Here is a 12,264-nt window from a genome sequence, read left to right as displayed (position 1 = left end):
AAGTGTGAGGCTCTGTGGTTTCCACGGCAACTCCAGTTTGTTTCTCAACACCAGCCCTCCAGCCAGGCTCTTGCCGCATGAGTCACACCCCAAGTGTTTTGTTTGTTTCCCTTGGATAGAACTGGCTGGAAGTTTGCTCCTATCAAAGGTTAAGCAACATCTCTCCTGGCTTAAGAGTAGAAAGAAAAAGGTCAGTTTGTGTAACGATGAGTTAGTTCCCAGTCAACCTGAGAACAAAACCCGACCTTGAGTATCAACATGTGGAAAAACCACTCTGCCATGCAGGTGTTCTTAGCTGACGTGAAATCTGGAAGAAAACGCAGAGCTCGGACTTTTTAGATAAATGCTTTATTTTTTCCTCAAAATGTTACAAAAGTTACTTCTCTTGAATATCTACAATGCATAGAGCTTTTATAAATTTATCCCATAATGAATAAAATCTAGTTTAACACTGATCCACGTTCACTAACATTTAACTCTCAGTGTTTTCGTTTTCTTTCCTGATTTCAGCTTTGTTCCAGTCGTCTGCCACCCTGAACTGTTACTTTGAAAAGCATATCCCGACAATCCCATAATCTGAGATGAGGGCATTTGCTTCTGCTCTCTCCCACACCACGGAGGGGTGGCATTAGGCAGTGGTAGTAACCCTGAAGGAAAGTGAGTGGCCCACAGAGAGAGGGCCCCAGGTCTGCAAGAGAGGGAAAAGCACGCACGAGGGTCTGACAGATGAAGGATCCACTTGGAAGAAAGGACCGGTGTCTTCCTAAATTGCCCAGTGGTTTCTGTAAAAGAACTGACTCGCGTTTCCAAAGATGTGATGAGCAACATCTAGGTGGGCGAGTCTCCAGGGAAGTGCTCCGGAGCTCAAAGCATAGGGCGGGGGAGCAGAAAGCGTGGGAAGCCCTACCCGGGGTGAATCTGACGAGGACGGGGGCCAGACCAGACCACCTGAGCTTGACCGTCTATCCCCTGCCCCCATCTGCTTCTGTGCCTTCTCAGAGGAGACAGCACCGCCCCTGGGGCCCGGGCAGCTCCCAGGGCAGGTGTGGGGCCTGTGGGGCACAGGATACGACAGGTGGCCACCCCCATCACAGCTTCTCAAATGGGAACAGGTGGGAGGCTGCCGCTTTCTTTTCCCTTTTGGTCTTCTTAGGGCACTGTGGCTTCTGCTCCTCTTCAGCCTCTCGGTTTTGGGGCCAGGAGGCAGCCAGGATCCTGGACGCTTCTGCTTGAGAGCTGGTCCCCTCCTCTTCATCAGAAGAGAGTCCACCTCCCGCATGTGCCTGGGCAGCGACGGCCTCACTCTGGAGAGGGAGGGACAGTGGAGGGGAAGGGCAGGCCCAGGTCAGCGGTCGGGTGGCAGGGAGCCCCGTCAAGGGCAGTAGAGCCCCCAGCAGCAGCCTACGCAGGGCCAGTGGCTCTGGGATGACAAAGGCACCACATGGGGCTGGGGAAGAGCCTTCCTCAGACTGGGGACTCCTCCATGCAAGTACTGGAGAACTCGCTCTGGGCTCAGTGCTGGGAATCGCAAAGATGTTTATGCAGGAAACTGCTCTCCAGGAGCGTACAGCCGAGTCTAGATCACCGGACTGGTGCTTTGCACTTACTACTCTACCTCACTTGGGAAAAAGCGCATTAATGTCTTCAACTGCAAAGGACCAACTCTCAGTGCCAAATGCTCCGAGGTGGCACCCCCTGACCGCCGGGCCGGGGAGCTGGGCAGGGAGGGCTGGGAGGCAGAAGGCGAAAGCACACAGGTGGACGGGATCAACATAAAGCCTGGTGAAAGGTCACCGAAGGGATGTGAGGGAGAAGCGTGGCAACAAAATATTTTTTGAAGGCAAATTGGCAGCATGTGGGGTTGGAGACGGGGAAGAAAATAGGTGTGGTTACAGCTGTTCCCAGAGCACATTTCTGTGTCTGACCCAGACTGAACACACCACATAACTGTGGGGAGGGGCCTCCCTGGGGAGGCCCTTGAGGGCTGCGTGTCAACTTTGCACCTGCGCCCAGAGGCCAGCCCAGCCGGGGCAGGTGCTCGGGGATGTGAATTAAATGAGCAACCCCGGGGCCTGGAGGATGGTCACAGGCACAGGGCACACTGCAAGGCTAAGGGTGACATGTCAAACACAGAAATGCAGGGTGCCGGTCCCTCCCTGGATGGGTTTAGCATGAGATCAGACCCAGAGCGGGCACTGGCTCGTGCAGAAACAGAATAGGTGGTGTCAGGGTAGGACTGGGGTCTCGAAGAGCCGGCTGAGGCTCATTTTAGGGACACCTTTCCCAACAAAATAAGGGACACGGGGCCTCAGAGACACAGGACCATGGTGTCAAAACATAAGCCATCTCTGGGCAGAATCTGGGCCCATGGTTCAGAGTCCCACTTGGGATTGTCTTCTTTCCAAAGGAGCCACACTGACCTTGTCCCCGTAGCGAATCTTCAGCTTCTCCCTGATGAGCAGTCCTTTGACCAGCAGCTTCCAGTTCCCGAGGGCCCGCTTCTCCCTTTTCTGCAGGCAGAATAAAACGGAGGGCACAAAACATTAAGTACTGACATTTTCAGGAAAAATGTCAAGATGGAACCTGTGAACATATAAAGATCTGAAATAAGATTTTGAGCTTAAGTGAGTTTCTCAGTTGTGCAAGTCTGTTTCAAAATCGATGTGACTGGGGTGCCTGGGTGGCTCAGTTAAGCATCCAACTTCAGCTCAGGTCATGATCTCATGGTGCGTGAGTTCAAGCCCCACATCGGGCTCTGTGCTGCCAGTGCAGAGCCAGCTTCGGATCCTCTGTCTCCCCCTCTGACCCTCCCCGACACGCACGCGCGCTCTTAAAAATAAACATTTAAAAAAAAAATCAGTGTGATTTATAAAATGAGGCACATAAAAGGCAGCAAAACAGAAGCCTCTTGTGAACTGTTAGTGACCCTAACATCCTCAAGGAGGAGGCCATGCAGACCTGGACCATGGGCGATTCCTTTCAACAGAGGCAGGTGTGGCCAGCAGGTGCAGGGTCCCCAGAGCTGGGATCCAGGCAGACTGTGGACAAGGATGGCGGATTGTGAGGTGCAGACAGGACCCTGTTCACTGGGGCTGGCTCCCTAGGGTGCCTTCCACAAAGTGCAAGAGCTGGAAAGAGCTTTCAAGCGCACATAGTCTCCTTTCGTTCACGGTGCAAGTGAGGCCCCTGCCCCACCTGGGGCTTGCATCCCCCTGCGATTCTGCTTTCGCACCTCAGGCCCCCCACCCAGGCCCACCTTGGCCAGGCTGCTCACCTCCTTCTCCTTCTTTTCGATGAGTGCCTGCTCATTTTCCCAGGCAGCCAGGAGCACGTCTTTGTATTCCTCACAGACAATGTAGCCGTCAGTTCTGTGGGGATGCAACGCGGATCGTCTTACGAGCCTGCCACCTGCTCTGGCTTCTCCTCCTCCCCCCTCGTGGAGGCCAGCAGGTGGCTCCTAGGCACTCAGAGCCCTGAAGGATTCCCTGCATCAGCCGCCCACAATCCCAGCCGCAGCACCGTCCGTGCAAAGGAAGGCCTGTGGACCCTAACACCGCATGTTCTTCCCCAGGCCTGCCTGAGACACCTGGGAAGAGGGCTCCCACCCCCACCCCATGGGAGGACAGAGGCCACCAAGCAGGAAGCATGCTGTCACCACCCCCAGGAAACTGTTTTCATCCAGCATCATCGGCATGCTGGTTTCAGTAGTTTTGCTGCCTCTGGTTGGAAGCCAGAGTAGAAGTGTGAAAGTAAAAGGTAAAGTGCTAAGGCTGACTTTGCAAATCCAGAGTAAAACCCGGAAAATGGCCTCCACCCTCACACGGACTTCCTGCCCCTTCTCCAGGACGCCCCGCCCCTCCTGGCCTCCATGGAAGGCCCCGCACGCACATGGGATGGGAGTAGCCTTTATGGAAGTCGAAGCCAGTGATGGCCTGGACACAGTCAATGTCCAGCTTGCGGGCTATGCGGTGCAGGTTGGGCAGGTTCAGCTGGACACAGCCGACAGGCATCATGCTGGGCAGGAAGAGGTACACGTTCCCAAATTCATTCCGGGGGACCTGCGGGGGGGGGGGGGGACACCAGGTCGAGCCAGCTGCAGAATGGAGTGGCCTGGGTCCTGACCCCACTGAGCACCGCCCTTACCTTGCCGTCCACAGCCACAGGGGGCTGGTACTCCTCCGTCTGCCACCTGCCAAACAGACCCAGGTCATTTTGGTCCTGCAGCTGGGGCTCGGCGAGGCGGGCTTTCCGGGCCCGGTTGGAATAGCCCTTCACCATCTACGCCAGAGGGAACAGCCAGTTTACGACACAGACACCCACTTCCTAAGCACTGACTGTATACGGGCCACTGTGCTGAGTGCTTTACAGCCGCAGCCTCATTTAACCACCCCAACAAACCCGAGACGGGTGTGTTTTTTTATCCCCTTTACAGGTCCTAGTACCACCAGGACCCCTCAGGCCGCTACCACTAGCCAACACCTGCAGAGTGCTCCCTGTCCCGGGCACTCGGCCCAGTGCTTCTGTGTTAGCTTATTCAGCTCTGCCAACAAAGCCAGCAGGTAGGCTCTGTCACTGCGTTTTACAGAGGAGCAGCCCAGGAGGTATAGAGCGTCCACCTGCAGCGGCAGCTCCCGAGGGCCAGACCCGGCCTTTCCTGGCCATGCCATGCTCTGCACTTTCACCACTCACGGGGTAACTGGACTCAGAAATGAAGTCACTAAGGCCCCACGGCCAGGTGAGTGACAGTGCCAGGATTCACACCCGGAAATTGCCTATGTCACGTGCCGTGCAAGGCGCGGAGTTTGGGACTCCCGGCACACTCCCCAAGGAGGTCTAGTGGCCAAATTTTTCACTCAGGAGGACTGGCTACAAGGCTGCATAACTTCTACAAGGAGGAGTGGTATGGGCGCAGCGTAAGGGGCTAAGGACTGGCGCCTGGGCACATGAGCTGCTCCAGGGAAGGGTTTTCTGTAAAGGGTCACCTGCAGCCTCTGTTTTCCAACCCTTCAAAAACATGAAACTTCTTGCATGCTCTGAATGATCCATACCTGGCAAATTCCTCATTCAAGTAAGCCATATTTGAATGCTTTTCCCTTCCTCCAATCTTTCTCAAGCCAGAGAAGTCAGACTTGGGTCCCTCTCCTGGGCGCGCACTCAGCAGCCCTTAGTGCCCACGCCTCTGCCCTCCGCGCGCCCCCCAGTGGTTACCTTGTAGGGCACTTCTCCCAGCCTCACCACTCTAGCTTGTTTCAGCCACGTGTCCCGGGAGTGCAGGGTATGCACGCAATCCCTGCAGGAACCAACAGGGGGAGACACAGGACAAACTCAGTTCACAGGCACCGAAGAAACACTGTGTGCACAGAGGCAAGGCCTCACACAGCCTCTCAGAAGGATGCTCTCAGCCCTCAGTTCTCTCCTTAAGGCCCTGCTCCTGAGGGAACTGGGGGACCTGCGTTAGGCAAACAGCTAACCTGGACTTCCTATCTTCTGGGGGGATGCATCTACTTACAGGTCCTGACCTGATGGAGTTATCTGTCTGTGTTAGGCTTCATGCCAAGGCCTCCCCCCTTCTCCCACAGTGAGAGTCCCTTTGCAGCTTGTAGAGGACAAGATACCTGAACGAGTGCGTGGTTGCCGAAGGCCTGGTCTGCTGCTAAACACAGAGATGGGGGCAGGGACGAGTGTCCAAAGAAGGGGCAGTGAACCCCAAGGAAGACTACACGGAAACTATACTAAGCTAATGAATTACCACGGAAGTAAGATCCATGCACATGAGAGAGTCATTAATTCCCAGCAGCCTGATTAGAGACAGCCTCTGGTTTCACTCTCCTTCCAGAGCTAAGAGCTATAGCCGAGCCTTGCAAGGCGACTTTCCAACAAGTTTCAACTGCCGTCCTCACTGCGCCTTCTTTGACAGGGCACGGCTGTCTCTTCCTCAGCTGGCAGCCCTGAGCTCTGCCCAGAGCGCGGCTCCAGTGAGCAAGGGCACTGAGTGCCCTCCCAGTGCAGAAATCAGGCCCTTCACCGAACGCCCTGAGGCTGAACTTCGGCACAGGACGGGGCACAAGGGGCGCACTGCCTCCTCTGTGCCACTGCCTAACGGAGTGACCCCGGACAAGCCACTTTCCCTCCCTGATCCTCCTCTGTCGATCAGGGGTAATGAGCTCTGTCCTCTCTGCTTTGCCAGGTTGCTGGAGGACCAGACACGTTCCAGGTCCACAGCGCGGGGGCAGCGCTCCTCTGTCCACAGCATCCCTGTCCGAGCTGGGAGCGCTACCCACACTCCTGCCGAAGGCAGCACATCTCCGATTGCCCAAAGGAGTAATTATGTCGTGGTCACGGTCTTAGGCGGGGCAGGCGGGCACTATCTGGATGTTCCCAAGGAGCACAGCAGGGAAGTGGACACAGCCCTGTCAGAATAAATCTCGGCTCCCTATTTCACACCCAGGAGGGCAGCTATGACTACAAAAACCAGAACACAAGTGTCGGCAAGAGTGTGGAAATATTGGGATCTTGTCCTCTGCTGGGGAGACTGTAAAACAATGCAGGCTTTGTGGAAAACAGTGTGTCGGTTCTTCACTAAGTGAAACACCCAAGTCCCACATGATCCCGTAACACCACTTCTGGGCATACACCCCAAGGAGCCGGAAGCAGCGTCTCAAAGAGACAGCTGCACAACCCCTGTCCACAGCAGCACGGTTCACAAAAGCCAGGAAGGAAAGCAACAAGTGTCCACCCCCCGGGCGTCAGGCACACAAGGACAAATACTGCATGGTCCCACTCATGTGAGGTCCTGAAAGGAGTCAAATGCACAGAGACAGAAAGTAGGCGGGTGGGTGCCAGCGGCTGTGGGAAGGGGGGCGGGGAGTTAGTGTTCAACGGGGACAGAGTCTCAGTTTGGGAAGATGAAAAAGCTTTGGAGATGCAGGGGGGGGGATGGTTGTATATTTAAATGTACATTATACGTACATATATGTACATTACGTACATTATGTGTGCATTATATGTCAATGTACTTAACAGCACCGGACTGTATGCTCTCAAAGGGTTAAATGGCACACTTTGCTTGGTGTCTTTTACTACCAGAAAAACCGTCCACCTCTAATGCTTTCTTCCTATGGCGGACATGGTGGTTCCTGCGGATCATGCTGGCACTTTCTTCCTACCAGACCTCCTCTCCCGCAACCGCGTCAGGAAGCCTGTGCCTTACTGCGTGGGTTAGGGAGGCCGGGCCCCGGGGGCCTCTCGTCATCGTAGCTGAGGCCCTGAGCAGGCTGGAAGACGAAGTCCCACCACAGACCCTGAACAGGGGCTGTGGCCGTCTCCCTGCAGGGCTGACTCCTGCGCACAGGACTCACTCCACCCACCCGTGTGATTTCCCGGTTTCCTGGTTTTCTCTTTCCTCTACTCTACCTTTGGTCTTGCATTACCATGTTTTAAAAAAGTCACTTCTGTTAGTTATTATTTCTCTCATCTGCTATTTCTTAAAAGTGCTGCTTCTACATTTCTCTGTTCCACACGTTAAATTGACATTAAAGTGATTTGTTTTCATTTTGTGTGTATTTTACATTCATTTTCTCTTATTCCCTGGCAATTTTTTTTTTTTTTGGGTGTGGAGAAAATATACATAAAATGCATCATCTTCACCGTGATTAAGTGTGCAGTTCAGTGGCATCAACTGCATTCACACTGTCGAGTAACCATCCCCACCATCCATCTCCAGAACGTTTTCATCTTCCCGGAGAGAAGCTTTGTCCCCATTAAAATATCCACTCACTTTGTCATGATCAAATCTTTTCTTCCTTCTATTTTATGGGTATGTTTTTTTATTCTTATACAGACCTTGTTGTACTTTATATTTCTCCCCATAACCTTTCTTCACCTGCTGGTCTTTTAATCCTTGTTGTTCTCATCTTTAAGCTACAATCCCTCTACCCACGTCCCACGTGGGACGGCGTGCACACACACCAGAAAGCTCAACCCTTCTGACTAAAGGGCCGACATTAGCAGCCCCCTGCCCCAGAAGGCCGCTAGTCCAGGGCCATCGGGAAGACAAAGCCACGGGGCCGCCTCACACACCTGGAGTAGACAGCCTCTCCTCGACAATACCCCAGAATGGCGGCTGTCTCGGGGTAGATGGCCTCGTATTTCAGGAGATGCCTCTTCAGGGCGTACAGAGGGTGGTTCTTATACGTGCCAATGACCGTTGGCAAAGGCTGGCCCAGGTGCTTTGCCTGAAACTGCAAAGGCCAGAGAGACAACACTGAGCATGTCTGGAAGAGGAGGGGAGGTCTGAGGTGGGCGATCCTTAGACCCCCTTGTTCGGAAACAGTGGAGCAGAGGTTTAACAAGCACCAGTAACAGTAACGTCCCCAGGTAGTAGATTTTAGATAAATCAAAAGCTGCAGAAGCATGTAATTCTGTGGCTCGTGGCAGCTCGGAAGGGTCACCTAACCTATTCACTCTCAGCGCTCAGACCCCTGGCAGCCCTCGCAGAGCAGCGCCTACTCTGTTCCTCAGGGAAGACACACGGGGTTTCTTCAGGCGGCCGCACGCGGAAGTGACACCACTAGCCTGCAGCGCGCGTGTACTTGACCCTGCTCTCCCGGAACACTCAAAGGGGCCATTCACGCTGTGTGACTCGGCTTAGTCTGCTATAACTAGTACTTGTTCTCCTAGCCCTTCTTCAAGGCTCTGGATTTCTCAGTAGGCGATTCCCCTGCTGTAGTTCACATCCTATTCCCCAAAGGCCCCTGCGCCTTCCCTGGCATCTTTCTAAACGGCCCTCGTAGACTGGCAAGGACTGGCAAGGCAGAGTGGTCGGGAGTAGGAGCACGGTCAGCCTCCACCGCAAACACTTTAATCAGGACGCCACCTGCACAATTCCCACCTCCCCATCACTTCTGAGTAAAATGAGCCCGAACGCCGCCGGACTGAACTCTCAGCAGAGTGAACTGCATGGCTAGGGGGAGTGGCACATAAACCCACGCTTCACTGGTCCTGACGAGGTAGGACTAATTCGTTGGCAAATCTGGGCAAAGGCTGAGCTCTACCCAACATAACTCATGCATAAGGGGCTTGGGTCAATGGGGGGTCCTAGGACACACACACTGTACTATGTCTTAGCAGTCTGCTTCCCAGAGTGCCTTCCGGAGTCCCTCCCTTCCCAGGAGAGGAGTGTTCTAGATCCGAGGAGGGACATTTGTGTGTGTGTGCTCCTTTGAGTGTGCATGGGGGGGGGGCACAGGCGGGGACACAGAGGATCATCACATTCATGAGTTTTTCTTCACGGAGTGCAATTTATAGGACTTGCATAAATTATTTTCAAGCTCCAAATTTACAACTAGGCAATAACTAAAAACACACAGTATATGCCTTCAAACCCAGATAGACACGGGTTCAAATACGAAGGCAGTTTATCTCTCAGGTCCTACATTTTTAACTGGTAAAATTAAGGCAATAATCATCCCAGCTCTATAGTACTGTTGTGATAATTATAGGAGCTCACACTCAAAGATAACCCCACATGGGGCTGGGCACATATAAGGTGCACCAAGATGGGCCTCGAACCTGTGGCAGCTGAGGCCTTCCCTCTGAGTCCCCCTCCTCCTCCCTCCCTGCCAGTCTTCCCTCAGTCCTCCTCCTCCTCCCTCTCTGCCCGCCTTCCCTCTGAGTCCCCCTCCTCCTCCCTCCCTGCCAGTCTTCCCTCAGTCCTCCTCCTCCTCCCTCTCTGCCTGCCTTCCCTCTGAGTCCCCTCCTCCTCCCTCCCCGCCAGCCTTACCTCTGAGTCCTCCTTCTTCTCCCTCTCCACCAACGGGCTCTGATACGGTCTCAAGGTTTCAGCCCACCACTTGGCATCAACTCGGCACTTGCGGGTTGTGGTCATCCAGGCTGGGTCGTACCTCTGGGTGACATCCCGGACCCAGCCGTCACCGTCGATGCCCACCACGTAGGTCATGGGCTTGGTGGCGTACTTGTAACAGGCCACGGCCTGGCCCACCACACCGTGCACACAGTCCACACACACCCACTTTTCCTCCTGCTCACAGAACACCTCCAGCCACTGGTCTCTGCCGGCTGCTGTCCCTCTCTGTGCCCCCTCACCATCACTGGAGATTTTCTTGCCTCGCTTGCTCTTACTGCTCGAAGAGCTCGTGGACGCTGCCGGAAAGCCAGAGCGCCTAGGGTGCCTTCCACGGTGGGTCCTGGAGTCACTCTTAGACCCTGCCTTTGTCCTCTGGGGGCCCGGGGCCCTCCTCTGCCTGGGAAGGCCAGGCTCAGAATCCTCATCGGATGAATGACGGGCTTCCCCACTGGATGGCTCGAAGTCAGAGCCACTGCTGCCCCTCTCACTCCCACTCTCCTCTTTGTACGACACCCTGGAGGCCACCTGCCGTTCCCGGCCCTGCCGACGTCTCCGGGGGCCCTCCTCCTGCCCCCCCGCCTTGCGCTCCTCTTCCTCACTGGAGGAGGGCCCACGCCGTTTCTTCCCAACCGCGGCTGCCTTGCTCCTCTTCCCTCTGGCGCTCGGACTGCCAGTGCCCGCAGAAGGAGTGCCCTCTTGTCCGGTCCCCTTGCCGCTCTTGGGTTTAGCTTGGTTTTCCGGAACTGGGCTGGAAGTTTCCAAGGAGCCTCCGGGACCCTCTGTAGATCTCTCCTTGGAAGCTTTCTTTCCCTTAAACAGAAGAGGAATTTTTGTTTTTTCCTTTTTTTTTTTTTTTGCTAATGATGGGAGATCCTATAATCTACCAGGCCCAAGTCACCGGCTACAGAACCCATGTACACAGGATGTCCCCAGCTCAGACAGTGACAGGCTGGCTCGACTTTAGGACTGTAAGACAGCATTCACTGAAATCCAAGGCACCTTAGACAGGCCACAGTGTGACTCTTTCCACTCTGGAGTGTGGCCCGGGGAAAAGAACACCGGAAACAGACAAACCTGGGCTCCAATCCCAGCTCTGTTTCTCCTTTCTTCTATGGTGCCAGTAAAGTATGCAGACGTTTATTCACTCGCTTTCAAATATTTTTTACATATAGGCTTATTATACGTAAACACCTATAAACATCTCCGTATGTACCCATAAACATATCATTAGGTACGTATGAACCTCTGAATCTCAGTGTCCTTGGCAATAATACCTACCTTGCACACAACGTACCTTTTTTTTTTTTTTTTTGGCACATAATGTATCTTGCAAACAAAATACTGACAGACTTAATAAAGTTGTTGCATTAAGAATACAGAATTTCAGGGCCGCCTGGGCGGCTCAGTTGGTTGAGCGGCCGACTTTGGCTCAGGTCATGATCTCATGGTTTGCGAGTTCGAACCCTGCATCTGTGCTGTCAGAGCCCACTATGGATCCTCTGTCCCCCTCCTTCTCTGCCCCTCTCCCACTCATTCTCCCTCTCTCAAAATAAATAAATAAATAAATAGATAAGTAAACTTAAAAACAAAAATAATCCACCTCTGACACTACATTTCAGACCGTGCTAACAGTGCAGTGAGTACAGCACCGAGCCTCCTCCTTAGATGATGGCGGAATGCAGTCCTTCACCCGCTATCACTCCACACTGACGAGGAGGGAGAGGAGGATGGGGCCTTTCTACTGCACCTCACGGCAGAAACTAACCCACCAAGGAGCCAAGATCTCTCTCAGGCCCCTCTCTACACCTCAAGCTCCATCAAGCTCAGGCTGCCGGAGGCCCATTGGCGTCCAGTCTTCCCAACACAGGGGACGTGCAAGGCAGGTCCAAGAGGCCCATGCCCTGTGAATACCAACCCTTGAAAAAAGTCCAACGACCAATTTTTTTGTGAAGTGCAAGAATTTCTCCCTCCTATTGACACAACTACCCTCTGGGAGAACCCCACCTTTGCTGTAGGTAACTTCAGAGGAACCGGCTGCAGAGACAATACCAGTCGGGTGGGGAGCTGCAGGGCCCGGAGAATCAGTAAAAATATCTACAATGAAAAACAATGACACATTTATTCTAAGGAAAAAAAAATGAGGATTTAACTAATTCCATGTTGTTTCTTGTGGGGAGATTTTTATAACGGGGAAAAGTCAGAAACAACCAAGCAAGGGAGTCTGGAAACCTCCACACTATTAAAAATAATCCTGGAGAGGGGCACCTGGGTGGCTCGGTCGGTTAGGTGTTCGACTTCGGCTCAGGTCATGATCTCATGGTTTGTGAGTTCAAGCCCTGTGTCGGGCTCTGTGCTGACAACTAGGAGCCTGGTGCTTGCTTTGGATTCTGTGTCTCCCT

The 12,264-nt window shown here is 53.7% G+C and overlaps 1 protein-coding gene across 1 annotated transcript in view; it reads right to left on the bottom strand.

Annotated features, from left to right (window-relative positions):
• Positions 1 to 332: 332 nt before the first annotated feature.
• XPC (XPC complex subunit, DNA damage recognition and repair factor) overlaps positions 333 to 12,264 on the bottom strand; it is a 28,909-nt gene continuing 16,977 nt past the window's right edge. Inside the window, exons 8-16 of the mRNA XM_047095860.1 lie at positions 11,870 to 11,959; positions 9,782 to 10,675; positions 8,080 to 8,240; positions 5,209 to 5,290; positions 4,144 to 4,278; positions 3,889 to 4,058; positions 3,275 to 3,368; positions 2,421 to 2,510; positions 333 to 1,304 (exon numbers count right to left, since the gene is read on the bottom strand). Coding sequence (XP_046951816.1) covers positions 1,089 to 1,304; positions 2,421 to 2,510; positions 3,275 to 3,368; positions 3,889 to 4,058; positions 4,144 to 4,278; positions 5,209 to 5,290; positions 8,080 to 8,240; positions 9,782 to 10,675; positions 11,870 to 11,959 — 1,932 coding nt within the window. The 3' untranslated portion in view covers positions 333 to 1,088. The remainder of the gene's footprint in view (positions 1,305 to 2,420; positions 2,511 to 3,274; positions 3,369 to 3,888; positions 4,059 to 4,143; positions 4,279 to 5,208; positions 5,291 to 8,079; positions 8,241 to 9,781; positions 10,676 to 11,869; positions 11,960 to 12,264) is intronic.

This window comes from Lynx rufus, unplaced genomic scaffold (genome assembly GCF_022079265.1).
Source record: "Lynx rufus isolate CCGP_SWC_20201006 ecotype Redwood Valley unplaced genomic scaffold, mLynRuf1.p SCAF_4, whole genome shotgun sequence".
NCBI classification, from domain to species: domain Eukaryota; kingdom Metazoa; phylum Chordata; class Mammalia; order Carnivora; family Felidae; genus Lynx; species Lynx rufus.
This window is presented reverse-complemented; position numbering and strand designations above follow the sequence as displayed.